The 18456-nt window shown below is 44.2% G+C and overlaps 1 protein-coding gene across 1 annotated transcript in view; it reads right to left on the reverse strand.

Moving 5' to 3' along the window:
- Window positions 1-8808: 8808 nt before the first annotated feature.
- Window positions 8809-18456, reverse strand: part of LOC138511262 (aldo-keto reductase family 1 member A1-A-like) — a 253297-nt gene continuing 243649 nt past the window's right edge. Inside the window, exon 9 of the mRNA XM_069626813.1 lies at window positions 8809-9718. Within this exon, the coding sequence (XP_069482914.1) occupies window positions 9653-9718 (66 nt within the window). The 3' untranslated portion in view covers window positions 8809-9652. The remainder of the gene's footprint in view (window positions 9719-18456) is intronic.

The raw sequence follows: 18456 nt of genomic DNA on the forward strand, positions 1-18456 counted from the left end.
TAGGACGCAAGAGCACTCGAGCTACACTCAAGGGAGGTAAGAAGGCTTGTGGACAGTGATAATTAGTCTTAAATAGACATCCCAAGAGAATACACTGCACTAATATCCTGAAAAAGATATACTTTATTATAGAATTACACATAAAGTAAGTCAGGTCAAATGTGTACTTTTGAATATGGATGAACCCATGGTATCAAAAGCAAAACGGACACAAAAGTTATGTTTGGAAAACCTTTATTGTTCTTGGGGGTTGGAAGAATGGCTATCTTGCCCTATGTCTAGAATGGGAGCACGCTCGACCATCAAATAATAAGTAACATAGTCCTAGTGGAGTCTGTCAAAACAAGATGGCCTATGCCAACAGCACCTATTTACCAGCCCTTATTCTAATGTAACAAAATATGTGTGGGGGAAAATGTGTGTGCAAAAGGAATAGTGTGCAAGAATATAAAGAATCATTGTGGCTGAGTCAGCTCTCCTCACCACGTTGGACAGCATAGAGAAAGGTGGCCCCCGTAGACAGGATGACATACTCTGGCTCAGGTTCTCAAAATAAAGGCAGTTCAAAACATGGATCAAGGCTCACCTGGCCTTCCACGTTGAAGTCCTTCAGTCCAGCTTTCAAAACACTGTTCAACAAAAAGTTCACACAGGTCCTCTTTGATCAGTCTCCCTCAGTTGGGCTCAGACCTTTCAAACACAACACTTGCAGGGATTCCCTTCCCCTAATTTATCACACTTCTGGTCTCCCTCAGTCGGGCTCTGACCTTTTTTTCTGATGTTCAAGACTTTCGAGTGTGTGTGGCTCTTACTATAGACCTCCGCAGGACCACTTTGAGTTTCCCTTCAGCTCACACTCTTGTGTTATTTGCCCCAGTGTCCCTTGGTCTGGGTAGGTCGATGTCATAAGCACAAAAGTTACAACATTCACCTTTTTACTCCCCCCCCCCCCTTCTCCCATTCTCCCAGGGTTAATTTTGTCACTTTGCTTTTTATAGTTCATTCACTTCATATGCTTTTTATAGTTCACTTTATTGCTTCATAACAAAAACGTTTCACCTTTCACTGAGACTTTCGAGTGGGCTACTTCCTTTTGCTGGAACACTCCGCTATTCAGTATCACTGGTTTCACAGCTATCATAAATTCAAAGTTCATCACTGTTCTGCCTTTCTTTGCGTCTCATCCATACACGTGCAGTCTTCAATTGTGTGATATACTGTTACATCTTCAATCTTTCCTTAACACACACCAGTCTTTCATGTCGCTTGCCAATTCACCAGCTGTGTGCATTTCTTTCTTGTCTCTGCAAGTCAAGGTTAACTCGCAGGCTTGGCCTCGCCTACCCAACTCTGCCATTCACCTGGGAGGTTTGCTGGCGTCTTTAGTTTAGTTTATTATTTATAACACAATTTGAAACACAATGCAGTTTTCTTGTCTGGCATTTGGCCTTCTCCACGTGTCTTTCACGGTCTTTTGGCGATGACCTCCTGTAGGGAACTCCTAGGGTTCGCTACCCTTTGCTCTCTTCCCTCTGTCCGTCGCTCTGCTCCAGAAGGTTCGCCTTTGCCCCGGAAGGTTCGCCTTTACCCCGGAAGTTCTGCTCTTGCTCAGCTTTACTCACCAACATGTCTTTGGACTTCATCTCACAATCCTTCACTCTGATTTTGCTCCCACTTCGCTAGCTTCCCTTTTTGGTACTCTGGCAGTTTTGGGAGCTGCAGGAGTTCAAGAGGATACTTGTTGAGGTCAGGGTTTTGCCACCTGCGTTCCTGCTTTGCCCAGGGGAGGAGCTCTGGTGTGGGCACGTCCAGGTAACCCCAGCTGTCCCTGGTTTTGCTCCTTGGAGGTACAGTTCCCTCTCCACACTGCAGCCTCCCCTGTACTCACAAGTCCAGCAATCAGGCAGTCCTTCTTCCCCCAGGCCATCCAGGGACTCTCCAGCTCGCATTTTCTCTCTGGCTTCCGTGCACCATCCAGCATTCCTAGCTTGCTCAGAGTGTGCCTGTATGTTCCACCTTTTATACTCCCTGGATCAGGTGCGAGTGGTTGCAGAGGGAGGCCTGACCTTGCCCTGTCTCTGTTAAGGGGACAGCCTGTTGTTAAAAAGTAAGAGCCTGTCCTCTGTGTCTCAGTGTGTTTGTTCTCAGTGATCTTCATCCTATTGGTCCCCCTCTTCTTCGTCTCAGTGTTTGTATAAAAAAAGGGGGGGTGGCGGCTAGGAAATCGTAGTGTTTTGTAGTAATTATGGGAACATTGGGTAGGGTATTGTCAGATCAGGGAAGGTAGATGTATGGTTGTGGGTACATGGGTTCTGGTTTCCCATGAGGCTCTCGCCTTCTTCCCTTTAGGGAAAAGTACTGGGGTAGGATGGGACTTGGTTTAGCATATCCCATGTAGACTGAGGGGGTGTCAGGTAGGGGTGTTTCTCCCAAGGTCATTCCTCCTGCCGTCCCCAAGAACCACTTGTCAAGGTGATCCTCCTGCTCTGGTCCAGCCACAGGGTCTGGTTCCAAAGGCAATGGCCGTGCCCTGGCCACCTGAACAAAAGATCCTCGGGGTCTATCCGTGAGAACACCCTTGGGTTTCTCACAGATAAATATAAGACACAGCAAGTAACAGTGTACCTTTAGCAATAGACAAGGCCAAAAAAGGCAGACCCGTCCAACTCCTAAGCTTAAAAGTATGACTACGTCTTGGTAGACTCAATACACATAAGGCTAGGAGTTGAGGAGAAAAAGGAGAACCATAGACAACAGTAACATTGTGTTGAGATCGTCCTGCTCAAAAGGCCAACACATGAATAGCTATTGTAATCTCCATAACATACATAAAATAATTAAAACACATGCAGACCCATATACCTAACCTAGTACAACAATGCCCAGAAGGCTGCCAAAATGTCAGAATATCAGAATTGCAGTAAAAGACTAGTTTAGTCTCATTACACCCCTACAAACTAATATATATAGTAAATCCTAAGTACGCCTTAGTGTAGTTTTAGATTTACATTTCCCCATAGAAATTGATGGGACAAATCCAACAGGAAGAGTTGTTGCTATGGGGAAATGGTAGGTAAGTCTCTGTACTACACCACTGTCACTACAGGACAAGGGGTGCCAAAGGAGACCCTCTTGAAGGGCCCTAGTCTAAGAAGTCCCAGATGACCAGAGAAGGGACGAAGGGAGCAGAGCAGGATTCGGGACAATGCAAGTAATTGGGGGAACCGCAGTGGGGTGAGGGGGGAATGATGATAAAAGGTGCCTGAAAGATGCACAAACCCTACCAAGCGGATCCAGGCGGCTTGAGGGGAAAACATGGCAGCCAGTGAGCAGAATCCATTCCCACGATGGGACCGATAGTGGAGGTGACCCAACACAGCCCTGATGAAGGGCATCATCGGAGTGGTGGTGTCCAAACACCATTCTTGATAATTGAATCTTCCTAACTGGAGGGGTTCTTCCCAGGAGGTTTTGCATGAAGCGGCAATGCAGAAATGGCTCAGAGATGGTCCCTGCATGGTACATCCAGTCCAGCTAGCAAGGAGGATTAGGAGGAGGACAAAGAGCAGCCCAGGAAGGACCTCTAGCAGCCAAAAGATGAAATGGAAGCAAAAGGCAAAGTCAATAAAGAGGGGGCAATGTTTGACTCTGAGTGAGCCCATGTGTGCAGGACAACCATTTTAGGCCTGCCCCGTTATTGCTACAAACAAAGGAAAGGGCCAAAGCAACATTACAGAAACTGGGACTTCAAAAAATAAATTGGCAGCCCAATGGCTGCCATTATGGTACATGGGGCTACTAATACGACAAAGCCTAAACTAAGTTACAGCTGCCACCAGCCTACCTCTCAACCCAAGTGCTGCTGATAAACCCACCCCGAGTCACAAATGGGGTGCTATTCTAGGAGCCATATAGGCTACCCCAGGAAAGCACATCAAAAAGGGTGGTGGCCAGAGGGGGAGTTCAGTATAATTCCATCTGACTACAATAATACGATCAGATATCTAGGTAAACCCGAAGGAAAAAGCTTATTTCCTAAGTTATGTTTTTCTGATCAGTTAGTAATTGAAAGGGCACCCCTGCAGCTATAATTCTGGTATAGAAACCAGGTGTAAGGGTCCTTGAAATATTGTTAAAAATGTTATTATTTTTTAAATCCATCTGTTTAGGCCCCACATTTCTTATACAAGGAATTCCACCCCAATATGGTTTGTCCTAAAATATTTTTGTTCATATTTTTCAATACATCCTGTAAACTACAAATGGTGTATATTTATATGAATGTTCTACTTTTGGCTATATTTAGAGGCTGATATGGAACAACTAAGATGCCAACGATCCCACAATATTCATTAAAATATGTTTTTTATTTATTGAGCGTTTTCGCCAAAGCACTTTAACAAAATTGTTGTAGCAGTACAATAAAAATTACAATGATCAAAACTAAAGAGAAAGAAGAAGATGGGTTTTCAATTGAGAATGGAAAATATAAGAGGAGGAAGCACGAATAAATAGTTAATGTAAGAGCTTCTAATGCTTGGGTGCAAAGAGGGAGAGTGATATCGAGAAGACGCACAAGGTGGCTTAGGAACTAAAAGAAGAAAGAGATTGAGAGTGAAGAGAACAAAAATGGATGTAGAAGGAGACAAGAGCACAACGATAAGGAGTGAGATTATAGAGAGCTTTAATAGCCAAAGAAAATCAAGATCAAAAGAAAGAAGCGAGGTAGAACGAAATGCATGAGTAACAGAAACATAAACGGGCAGCTGAGAAAGAAGCAGAATTAAATACAGAATGTAACTGGATAAGATGAGACTTAAGAAGACCAAAAAAAAGAATTGAACAATAGCTGGGATGTGAAATCAACAAGCGAATAAATCAGAAGTTTAATAGCCTAAAATGAGAGAAAAGGACGAGCACGGCAGAGATTATAAAGATGGAAATGAGCAGAGCGGGTAGTGTTGGAAATATGACGTGCAAAGGAAAGTGCGGGGTCAAATGCAACTCTGAGATTACAGGCAGAGTAAGAAATAGGAAGGATGAAGGGGCAAGTAAATCAGATGGATGAGGAGCAGGAGAATGGAAGAAAAGAACCTCCAGTTTTAGAGGGATTGAGGTGAAGAAAACGGAAGTCATCCAGGATTTATCAGCTAATGGACAAGAAGAAAGAGCATTGAGAAGAGGAGAATGTAGAAAAAGAAAAGAAGATTTTGTCTTATCAGCATAGAAGTGAGAGGAAAGATTACATGAGGTGATCGAAGCAGACAATGGAATATTATATGAAGAGAAGAGAACCAAGAACAAAACTTAGCCCCTTTCATCACCACTTTGATAAACTCATCATTTTCTTCTGATCAGGTACCTAACAACCTCAAGGAAGCTTGGGTTATGCCTCTAATTAAATTTTAAAAAAAACTCAACCCTAATGTCCCCACAAACTACAGGCCCATCACCACCGCCCTTTTCCTTCTAAAAATTCTGGATCATGTGGCCTATCTGCAAATTCAAAAGCACTTCGAGAAGAACGGTCTCCTAGGACTTAGACAATCAGGTTTCAGACCCAGACATGGAACGGAGACAGCTCTCCTAGATCTAAAGATCCAAATGGACGAGGCGAAGGACAAAGGTAAGTTAGCAGTCCTCCTACTCCTTGACTTATCTGCGGCCTTTAACCTCGTTCACCACCAAATTCTCACCAAGCACCTTATCACAGCGGCAGCATTTTCCACTGATGCATCCGACTGGGTTAAATCCTTCTTATCAAACCGGACATTAGAGTCTTCTCTCCCTCGGCCTCAGCAGACCTTACTCCGATATTGTGCGGTGTCCCTCAGGGATCTTGTGTGTCGCCCACATTATACAATATATTTACAAAGCTACTCTTCGACCGCCTGGACATCTTGGGTGTCGTCTACACTAACTATGCAGACGACACTCCAGTCCTTATCCCCCTCACTGGCTGTTACAACCACGATTCCAAATTGCTAAATAATATCCATCTCGAAATCCAAGCCTGGATGGCCACCAACAGCCTTCGTCTCAATGACGATAAGACCGAGCTAATGATCGTGGGTACTCGGGCACGTCTGAATAAACTCGACACTAGATACTCTTCTTTCGTCATTGACAGCAATATAATCAACGTCTCCATAGAGATAAAAACACTGGGGGTCTACCTCGATTAAACTCTTTCTCTCAAAAAACAGGTCAACAGTGTGGCGTCTGCCACGGCCTACACTAACAAATCGATCTACAGCTGCAAATCTTATCTACAAGTAGCTGCTTAACGCTAGCTAGAGCACTTGCTTTATCTAAAATTGACTACTGCAACACACTATTTCTTGGCTCCTCGGAACACAAACTAAACAAATTTCAGGTACTGCAGAATAACTCTCTGAGAGCTGCACTCAGTGTTCCCAGATCATGCCACATTTCCACTCACAGACACAAAGTCAACTGGCTATCCATCCGTGACAGAATCACACTATGCACCCTGGCGATCAGTCACAAATGCCTCACAAACTCAGCCCCGAAATACCTTGCTGACAAAATGTGCAAATACCAACCCACACACACTTCCAGATCATCTCACTCCCACAACTTGGTGGTTCCAAGATACAATCTAAAAAACAGCCTGGAGAAGCCAGCTTCCCTGTTCAAGCTGCCGAATGATGGAACTCTATCCCCATCCGTCTTAGATAGGAACCCTCCTTCCTTACCTTTAAAGCTAGTATAAAACATTGGCTGAATAACGAGCCTACTCAGTAAGATGCACTCACTAGGCTAGCCGATTACTGTCTACCTGTGCTGCAGCTCTGCCTCTTGTTTAGTTTACCTCGGTGCACTATCTCCTGTATCTCATTATCTGACCCACCTGTAAGCAGGGTCCTTACTGTTGATCATAATCTGTCTTCCTGACTATGTAGTAACCTCTACGTTTTTCAAGCGCCCAGTTACCTCAGGGTTTGGTGCGTGATACAAATAATAAACAAATAAAAAACCTTGTGGGACACCACAAAGAGGGAGGATAAGATGAGGAAAGCTGGTCAGCCCAAGAAACAGAATAACAGTGGTCAGTAAGATGAGCGGTAAACCATCTGAGCACAGAACCATGTAGACCAAGAGTAGAATAGTGTGATCAACGGTATTGAAAGCAGCAGAGAGATCAAGAAGAATACAAATGGAAGATTGTTTATTGTGCCTAGCAGAAACTAGAGAATTAGAAACCTGTGACAGAACAGATTCAGTAGAGTGAGCGGGACGAAATTCAGACTGCAGAGGAGGAAGAAGAGAACGAAGATGGAGAAAAGATGAGACTTGTGTATGTACAACTCTCAAGAAGTTTGGATAGAAAAGGTAGCAATGATATAAGTTGAAAATTAGACGGAATAGGAATCCAACAAAGACGTATTGAGGATAGGAATAATAACTGCACGTTTAAAAGAAGAGGGTAAAGAAGCAGAACCAAGCGAACAATTTATTAGAGAAGTAAGATTCAGGATCAAAATAGGATAGACAGATGATATCAAAGAAGAATGAATGTGGTTAGCTGGGGGTGCTATAGGGTGATCCTGGGTCAAGAATGCAGAATGAAGAAGTATTGGAAATGGGAGGACAACTGGAGGAAAGAGATGGAGAAGAAAGAGATGAACCAAGAGTGGCCATTTTAGAAGTGAAAAAGTCAGCAAAATCAGTAGCAGAGAGAGGAGAAGAAAGAGAAGGATCAGGATGGTGAATAGAAAGGATAGAACTAAACAAAAGACGTCAAGGATGATGAGAGATAGGAGGAAGAGAAATACTGCAGAGTTGCAAGAAGAAAGAAGGATAAAGGAATCTAGTTGCACGGAGGTGTGAATTCCGCAAACGTTAAGAGTTGGCTAAAACTGCTCCAAACTGTGTCCGTCCACTTTCTTTGGAATGGTGTCGGCTCTTTTTCCAGAGGACTTTGCTTCTGCAAAAGGAGTAATGGAGGCCATAGCTGGAAGTGCTATCCCTGGCACAGAGAAGGTGAATGCATGGTCTGGTATTCAGGATTGAAGGATTGCTTTCAAAAGCGAATGCTTAAATGTCACTTTTTATTTTTTTATGTTATTGGGTTTGAAAGATTTAAGATACAATAAGATCTAGTGCATGTCAAATGAAAAAAACATTGTCTAACATATATCAAGTGGATGTAAACCAAGTGTATCCTAAACAAATCAAATGCTGGAGCTACATAAGAAACAGACCACGCCCACTTGGTATGTGTGATAGCATGCCTTCCAGGTTAATGTTAACACATGGAATGAGCTGATGGTTATTTTGAGGATTGCGTTTCCTTCTTGGTAAGCAAACAAAATTATAACCAAGCTAAAACACTGTACTTTTCTCTTGCTTTACGTTTTCTTATGCAAATGCTTTATGTTTATGCATCATTTCTAGTTTGGAGCATTTCTGAACTCTTTGTGCCTGGCACACACTCCACCTACCTCGGACTGCAGATTGAGAAGAAGGAAGTGTGCCACAAATCTCAGCAGAGGCCTAAAGAAGACTCCTCCTTTGCACCCCCAGAATGGTTCTGATATGATATGGCATTTATAACGCGCCTATACACAAGTGTTGCAAGGCGCGACGAGGCAAGGGAGGGGAACAAAGGGAGGACGGACAACGATCCTACTAGGCCAGGTGTCATTCAGATCGCGCGGTTGACTTGTGTTCGTAATTTGTCAAACTCTCTGAATGTTTTTCATTCCTGTAGAATTTGGTGAGGTCATGCCCTCCATGCTGTGCATTTGCAAACATAAATAAATAAAACAATTCCTCAGCCACTCATTTTTATTTTATTTTTTTATTTTCAATAATCCTCCTAAAATCTGCTTCTAGCCAGAACAGTAGCATCAGGCAAGTTTAATCCCTGCAATACTTTACTGTTATTTAGGTTGTAATGTAATGGAGAACAAATGTTGCATGCCTCATATGCAGGGTAGGGTGAGACAATGAGGGATACTTTAGGACTGCGGGTCCTAGCATGTCAAGGGCAGACTGGCATGTCAGCATCGGGGACCATAGTATGATAAGGACACACTGACACTTCAGCCCTGCAGGTTCTAGACATGTGTTTTCTTGCTCATTTCATGTCTGTAATTTGTAGCATGGCAAGACCATTTGGCCATTTCAGCACTGGTGGTCCCAGCACGGCGAGAGATACTTTGTTTCATCTTTGATGGGGGTTGTGCTGTGCATATGTGCGGTGTGGCATTTCAGCCTTGACGGAGACGTATAGTGCTAACCCAGCAACGCCAGAAGTGCTGTGTGCTATAGCACAAAAAGGGCTGCTTGTGCTAATGATGCTGTGGGCAGTGGCTAGCATGTTGGTAGGCAGGCTATACGTTCTTGATACATTGTCCTGTTTGTTTCATAAATAAGAAGCCCAGAATGGGTGCCAGTGCTGCAGATCTAATTCTTGTTTTTGCAAAAAGCATGTTACAGTAATTTAAATGCTAATATAGGCATGCAGGTGTAAGTCTTGTGTGTAATCATGGAACACTTTGGACTGGAGGAAAGATCAAAGCTGATGGGAGGATGTGAGTAGGATGAAGATGATAGCGTGACAATTCTTTTCAGGTGGATCTCTTGATCTGCAGGGTTGATGATGGTGCCCCAAAGATGCCGATCAGTAGGGCTCATGGAATGGGAAGTGAGGGTGCCCGGCGTCTCTCCACACTGGTTTGCCATCTCTCTGTGGGAACATGAGAAAAAAAAGCTTTCGTGAGGGGACCTCTGATCATTGTTGGTTCTTTTTGTTCTGCAGAAAAAGCAGACCTTGTTTATCACTGATTTTATGTAATTGATTTGTTGTAATAATTTAATTGAATAATCTACAGAGCGATGCATGGATAGGGAGGTTTTGCCACGGCAGATTTCATCAATTTTCATGAAACTGATTGTAACAAATTTCGCTGCAAATAATTGGTATCCCTACAAAATGTCCCCACCAAAAATATCGCTGTATGTATGGCTGTTTGTCTCGCCATAGGTGATATTTATGGGGGAGATAATTTGTGGGAGCGGGGTTGTGGGGTGTCCCCCACACATTTATAAATAATGCAGAGGTTTCGGGGGCTGTCCCCCGCAGGGTTCATTGGTCAATATCGCCGCAAAAATATGGTAATATTTTTGTATTGTGATATTTTAGCGGGGATATTAACACATGGAACCAAATATATGGGAGATGCGGGGGATTAGGTGAATACATAATGTAGTGGGGCTATGGCGGGATGGACCATGGGGGGTCGCCCCCACATATATTTGCAGAAAAATCTACAACAACAAAAAGAAATGTTTTAAATGAAATCGCATTTGATAACATCTCTCCGACAAGATTAATTGGGTTCAGGAAGCCAATGAGAATGTAATTTGGGCGACAGGAAAGTTTGCAAATATCTCCATTTGGGATTTTCAGGTGGTTATTGTCAGGAGTAACTGTGGCATGCTGTTTTTCTCTTCCAGCTAGTTTGTTGCTGGTATTTGCCTCTGAGAAATGATTGATGACGGAGTATTCCATAGCCAGTATGTATAGGCTGGTGACCCCTGAGAGCTGATTGGAGAGCTGGTATTCAATATCTCGTGTGTATGGCTTGTGTGTTCTGAGCAGGGCTGGTGCAAGGATTCAGTACCATTTTAATTACCACTACCCATTAAATGTCACCAGATTTGCCATTGGTAGAACTTTGGGTAAACTACAGCTGGTGGTGCCACAGAGTTGCCTTGCCATGGTGCTAGCTCAGACTCTGAGGCTAGTATTGCTGGAAGTTTCTTGAAGGAGGGTATGGGTGACCATCCGTGTGTGGAGTGTTGGGAGTTGATTGGGTCTATGAAGATTTGAAGAGGTGGTGCAACACAGCAGGGACTGAAAGGTTAACCCAGGGAGTTGAAGATCTAATCGGACAAAGTAACTTATAAACACTAGTACCCAGTGTGAGGGAGCCAACCAATCCAGTCCCTCCAAACGTTGCAAGTAAATGGACCATAAAAGCCTATATTCGGAGGAAGAGACTGACCCCCCACGCCCCCAAACCCTTCTGTGGGCACTTTTATTTTCTTCTTGGCTCCCAGACCTCCATTATCTGCTCGCCCTCCGAAACCCCATCAGGTCCTCCCCAAGTCCACACCTCGTTCCCCCTCTCCATCCCCACTTACCGTCTCTGCCATGCCAGCAGCCGCCTGAATCGCCCTCATCAGTCGTCACTGAACAAGGCACTCATTTCCAAGTCCCTGTCTCGTTTATGGCGGCCATCTTGCCTTTGGGAAACCTTCCCTTTGATGAAACTGTGCACGACTAAAAGCGCCCCTTTATCAAAGGGACAGTTTTTTTCTTTTTTTGAAACATGCATGCTATCGTGGCCACATGGGGTGGGTGCTAATGACTTTAACACCCATGTGTAGGTGGGCTTTGCTAAAATCTACTTTAATTTAGGCTGGCGGGCTGCTTATTGTCAATCTCACCTGGGCCCAGTTGTAGAAGTGTACTGAAAAAACTAGTGGAACTGTGGTCTTGGCAGGGGAGAGGGTAGGCGGAAGCATAGTGCAACATACGACAAGGTGTTGCGGCCGGGGCATTGCAATACTCTAAGTGACTAGTAACTTAGTCTCCTATTACATCTTTACTCTTGCACAGGGACATGAATGGACAAATCCTCTTTATAGAATGATGAATATGGTCATAAAAAGTAGAGGAATGGTAAACGGAAAAAAATAAAAGTAGCGGAACGCTGCTCCCGACCGTTCCTGCTCACTTCGATCACTGCCTGTGCCGTAATAGTACATCCAATCGAGACAAAAGCAAACACTGGGCAGTTTCCTTGGACGGTAAGACTCCACTTTCAAGCCAAAGTGGGGGAGAGATCGACTGCAAGTAAAAACTGACACGCAGGTCTGTTCTGACCATATCTGTGTGTGAACAATACACACTGCACTTTGCCTCACACTTTATTTTTCTCTTACACTACAATTATATGGGTATACCAATCCCACCCGTTTGTGAATTCTGTTACAGAATGTGCCCCTCAGCATGATTGCTTGAATGAATAATGTGCTATCTATATAGCACTTTTGCCAAAGGGCTATACATAGAATTTGATATGCAATTATTATTACCCAATAGAGGTTGGTACTCTTTTATCGATCGCAGAAGGATGGCAGGCTAAGTTGCCTTGCTGGGATTCGAACCTGCGACCAGCAGATCTCTGCAGCAAGCGATCATTGGCTAGGGAACAATGTCCTGGCATTACTCTTCCGCATTCCAATAGTTTTAGTTCATGACGCCATATTCTAGAGCACAGACATATTTATAAAGCGACAACAAATCTGGGACGGAGCATTGGACAGAGGAAAGGCACCCATATAGTGTCAAGAGCTCAATAATGCTCGCACCATAGCCTGTGCACATCACACTAGCTGTATAACGCTGTGAATAATCCACTAGATTAAAGGAACAGCTTTATTAATATGGTATTTCATATATAGTTAACAATACTTACGTGGACCTGGGACATTGCCTGGTGTGGCTGTGTAGGACTCCTCAAACAAACCTTGAATCGGAAGATATCAACGGATCTATGTAGCCCCCTGCTTACATAAGGGGCTAGGAGCAGCATGTATGTTTATTTATCTTTCAGGTGCATTCCCCTGTGACTGCTCTCTGGCAGGCAGAGGGTTAATTGTTTTCTTTTTCTTGCAGGACTGTGACATCACTCTTGGTGATCAGTTTCATTGTCCAGCTGAGGTAACTGGGGTGTGGCATCTCTCCCAGCAGAGGGCAGTGTTTCACCTGTGAATATGGGGTGAGCTCGGAGGCAGTGACCATTCAGAGTGCAGCATTAAGACAGTTGGTTCCGACAGGTTTCTTTTCCAGTGTAGACTGATATAACGTAGGTCTAAGAGAAGATGTTTGGTAAGGGTTCTATGACTATGCACCTGGACTAGGAGGTTTACATTGCCAAACACCAGGAACTCGCCTTTATTTATTGAAGGAGAACACACCCCATATACACCTGCAGGCATTTTTCTGCCATGTTTGTATGCCTCATATGCCCATCAAAACAGATTGTTTGCAAAATGGTCTGTTACTGCAGTGGTCAGGACTGTGGGCTGATGGCCAGCGAGGACTGACTGGAATAGAACCGTGGATGTCTTGCTTAATAGTTGAGGGATGAGATCAAAGGATTTGCGTTTAATCAATGCCAGGTTGGTGTTACTAAATGCCATAGTGCTGCTAAACTGGTCAACTGGTGATGCTATGCAGAAAACCGCTCCTGAGGGGAGAGAAGTGGAGTCCTAGTGTCGGTCTGCAATTTGTCAGTTTTGATTTTTTTCCTTATGCCACTCGGCCTTTTTTTAATGCATACCTAATCCCAATAGAGTGCCTCTGGGGTGTCCTGTGGGGGGATGATTATGATTTTGGTCTGAGAGCTTCAAATCAATGCATACTGGATGTTAACAGGCCAGAGCTCTTCCTCAACCAATGAAGGGGTAGAATAAGGGCATGCAGAATGCCTCACAGATGTTCCAATGTGTGGGACTGAATGCACCACTATACAGGTTGTGCTGGGTGCAACTGTAGTGTGCTTGATGTTGTGAGGTTGTGTGGAATGTGTTTAAGTGGGTTCCAGAATGAGAATGCAGAGAAGTAGCAGAGCAACTGTTTATAGGGTTGCTGTGAGAGGGGGAACTCTGCTGGTGGGCTGTTTCATTGAGACTCAATAAAGATATGTGTCTGACCCACTACCTGTGTCCACCTGATACATACATTTCAGCAACAAGCGCCTACTGGCACGAATCCACGCTACTGAAGAGAGGGCGCTCCCATTGTTCCGCCTCTCTGTGGCCCATTGCCAGTTCCATTCCAGTTGGTAAGAGCTTCTGTAGTTGCTCCACGGGCATAACGCTTCTTCAAATGTTAGTATCCAGCGAGGGACAATGAAATTGTAACATGCAATCTCATTGGCCCTCGCCTGGGCGTTACCTGACCGGGAATCCCTCTCCCCATTAGGTTCCTGTCCCCGTTGGGGGGAGGGGGTGTGGCAGCCACTCGGCCAATGAGGAGGCTCTGAACAGGGTAATCCCCGTTCCGAGCCACCACACGACTGGAGACTGCCATCTTCCTCCATCAAGGGATCGAGGTAAGTGTTGTTCCCTACCCTCGCACCCACACTTACCTTCTTTTTGGTCCATTTCCGGAGCAGAGGCGCTGGGAACACTTTTGTCCCCAATATGTCCGCTTCTGATCCACTAGAGGCTTCCATGGAAAGGAAGAAGGACCTACAAGCAGTCCCTTTTCTCCTTTCCATGACGGCCATTTTCTATGTTTACATTTTCCTTTTTTTCTAATGGCCGCAATGGAAAGGGAGAAGGGACTATTCTCCCTTTAAATGGTGGCCATTATGTTTGTTTACCTTTTTTCATTCATTTTGAATGCTGGTCCCTGGAAAAGGAAAACTGATTCCGTTTACCTAATTTTTGGCATTTTTTTTTCTGTTCTGAAATACCAGAACGTTTCTGAACAGAAAATAAATGCTCTTAGTATCCCAGTGGTATGGGCTGGGGTACTAATAGCAATAGGCCCCTCACAGGGAGAGCATTACCACTTCAGGTAATGCCCTAGGGCCCATAGTTACAGGCCAGAGCGGGACCCCTTTTTGTAAGAATTTTGTCTGTTCGCTATGTTGACCGCACTTCAGCTAAGCTGCACTGCGAGCTCGAGTGTGTTAGAGGAAACGACCTTCTAGTGTGGTCACACTCCCAGCAGCGGTTCCAGCATTGCATAGCCACGGCTAACAACAATAGGGCTCCCACGACTGGCCCTGCAGTGTGGACAAGTACAGCGTGTGTTGTGCTGAAGAAGCGGTGTGATTTGGATTCATTTAAATGAGCAACATTTAAATTTACACACCGAAAGGGACAATTTATAGATGCCTAACCTATCGACAATAATTTGAATTTTGCAAGAATAGTAAATGCAGATACAATGCTTGTTTGAGGCATACTGTAACATCGATTTTCTTTTTTTTTTTTTAAAGCAGAAAAACAGCACAGACAAGAAAGCCTTTCACCATCCACTTTAAATGACAGGGAACATATTCAAAGCAAAACAATAAAATGGACAGCGAAAGGAGCGTTTCAGTTTTTGCAACTGATGATCACACGAGTAGAAATAAGTCCCCTCTCAGGACACCCGAGTCCATTGGAAGCGGTGCAAGAAATCCCTCGAGCATTGTGCAGCTGTGGGAACAAAGCTTAGCGCAGATAGAAAGAAATCCATCCCTGCTAATGCACTGCCTGGGAACGCCAGGACAAGAGAAATTCGATGACCTGCCTGAACTTCGCAATGGGGAAGCTGTTGATCTTAATGAGTATGAGAAATGTATAGTCAAGTTGGACACACATTATGAGACAAATTTAAGCGTAATAATGGAACGCTATACATTTGTGAAAAAGGACACAGAAGGAAAAAAAGATTGTGGAAGCGTTCTTCACAGCCCTTCGTTCATCACAGCCCTTAGTGGTTTGGCGAGAACCTCCAAATTTGACCAACAGACTGGTGTCTAAGGGATCAGTTAATGCTGGAATGGGAAAAAAGGAGACCCTCCCTTAGAAGAGGTTTTACACATTGCTAAGGAAATTGTAAATACCAACAAATGCGTAAAGACATTCGAGAAGAAAGTTCAGCAATGCAAGCAAGTGTAAAGTGCTAATGAGACGGTTGCAGCTGTCTCCAACAGTAAGCCTGCAACTAAACCGAAGGTGATAGAAAACTCCTCAGAATAATCTAAGATGGCCTCCTAAAAACGTTGCTATAGGTGTGATGCTGTGGCCATCCTGGTAGCAGCATCTCCTGCCCAGAAAGGGAAGTGACATGCACCAAGTGCAAACGAAACGGACACCTTGCGAAGTGTTGTCATTTCACACCATAAATATGATAGATGAGTGGTGTGAGCCTACAGACGTGGTATCAGTGGTCGAAGTGAGCGGGAGCAGACGGGAGCGGTGCTCCTCTACTTTTTTTAAATGACCTTTTACAGCTCCTATACTTTTATTTTTAAAAGAAACTGTTCCGGAATGGTTTCGTTTTAAAATAAAAGTGTAGGATGCAGTTGAAACTTACACTGTCAGTGCGCTGCACTGAACGTTCCCTTAAACAGCAGTTGCAAGTGTTTGGTGGTGTCTATTGTGGGTGGGAGGGGACGTGATAATGGGGTTTATGGGGAGTGGGTGCAGGCCAGTAGGGAACATAGCTCCACTACTTCTTTTCGTACACTTCGACCACTGGGTGGTATGAGTATACAGAGGAAGCTGTCATTGCTCTAGATGATGAAAAGGATGAAGATTTGGAAGGGCGTAGGGATCTCATGATGATCAATGGCTGTCAAGTGAATATGATGATGGAGTCAGCGGCAAAACATACCCTGTTACTAAAGAGGATATTTGATTATATCTTTCCTAATATGACCTTGAAGGAAGTTCCTCTGTTGAGTTGGCTGCAGCAGAAGAAGGTAAACAACACATTAAACTCCAATTATGGTGAATGTGTGCTTCTTTGTGATACTGACAGATTACACACACAACTGTTTAATGGTAACATAGGCTGCTTGAATTGGTTTGTGCATAGGATACCTCTTGTACGAGGAACAAAACCTGTGGCACATAAGGTGAGGTCTATCCCTATGACTTTGTGAGATCAGGTAAGGAAATACTAACTGAAACTAGAGCAAGATGGAATAATCGAGAGAATTTAATCTTCGGAGTGAGAGTCGCCGCTGGTAGTGGTGACAAAGCCCAATGGCAAACTAAGACTCTGTATCAATCTTCGAGCTCTGACTAGGTGAGTACGTAGGTCACACAGTGTCTCCAAAAAGGATCATTGTGAAGAAAAAGTTGGTGGAGCACATTAGGAGTGCAGCGGAACCAGGTGACAAGGAACAGCTGCACTCTTGTCTCAGCATGGCTCAGTACTACTCAAAAGTCATACAAAACTTTGTGGACAAAACAGTTAACATGAGGTCTTTGTTAAAAAATAGAGTTCCTTTTCAATGGACTGTAGTGTGTTTCAGAATTTAGGAGTATCAAATTGGTTCTTGAACGCACTCCCTCTCTACTGAACTTTAAGATGGGCAGGAAAACGATCATCTCCACAGATGCAAGTAATACAGGATTGGGAGCTGTTTTCACACAGATGGAAGGAAATGAGGAGCGTGTCATAGTCTTTGCATCCCATTTACTGGACTGTTGGAAAATTTAGGGAATATTTGTGGGGTGCATGCTTCACGATACGGACAGATCAGAAGCCGCTGAAAGGACCTTTACAGAATAAAAGCTTGGATGGAGTGTCATCCAGGATAAGGATATGGGTCGTGGCAATCCAGGAGTATTGCTTCAAAGTTGATTATGTGCCATTGGAGAAGAACATTCCTGTGGATTGTTTATCCCATTTGGTTTTGTGTGCAGAGGATGAGGATGACGACAGTGAGCATGAATGTGTGTTGCATGTGAAACAGAGGATGGCCACAAAAGTGGAGTGGGATGACCGCATGATCCAGGATAGTTTGCTAAGAAATGTGAGGGAAGAGCTCAAGGAAAAAGGGATGATCACAACGATGTGTGTGATGGGAACAGAGTTGGAAGCGTGTACAGTGAGAGATGAGCTGCATGGTAATGGGGAATATGTCATGAGAGGTGACAGAATCATACCTCTGAGTGGTGTGAGGAAAAGAATTGTAGAACATGCCCATGTAGCGCATTTAGTGATTACTAAGGTTCATGCAGAGTATTGGTGGCCAGGATGCGACTCGGAGGTGGAGTGAGTTGTGACATATTGTGTATCCTGCATTTTGAGTAAGAAAAGTGTGGTGTCTAGGGAGAGCCCCATGCCTTTGGTTCCTGTACTTCAAATTCCATGGGAGAGGGTAGATATGGATATTGTAGGACCTATTTGGAGCAAAGGAGTGCATACATATTGTATTGTACTAGTTGATGTATTGTCACAATGGATGGAGGTGAAAATTACCATGAGCTTCACCACTAAGGATGTTATTGTGTTTGTGGAACAAGTGTTCAAGTGGGAAGGGTTACCTGTGTGTTGTGATTTACGGACACCGTGGCCCAGTTCATATCTATAGAGGTGTGTATTTGGCTGAGAATGGGGTTGCACACAGGTTTATGGCCATATATCATCCTCAAGCCAATGGAGTTGCAGAGAGATTTAACAAAGTTATAAAATTGTGTATAAGATGGGCATGGGCAAATGGACAAGAATGGGATGAAGTTGTGGTGAGTAGGATAGAAGCGTATTGGTTCTCTCCACATGGGATGACCAGGTTCTCACCCTTTGAGTTAAGCAGAGGAAGGAGAGCAAATTGCAAAATGTGTCCACCATGGAGGAAGAGAGCGAGGTGGACATGGGAGTGTGCACAGAGAGCCAGG

The sequence above is a fragment of the Ambystoma mexicanum genome, chromosome 6p, assembly GCF_040938575.1.
Source record: "Ambystoma mexicanum isolate Mex_15411 chromosome 6p, UKY_AmexF1_1, whole genome shotgun sequence".
NCBI lineage: Eukaryota > Metazoa > Chordata > Amphibia > Caudata > Ambystomatidae > Ambystoma > Ambystoma mexicanum.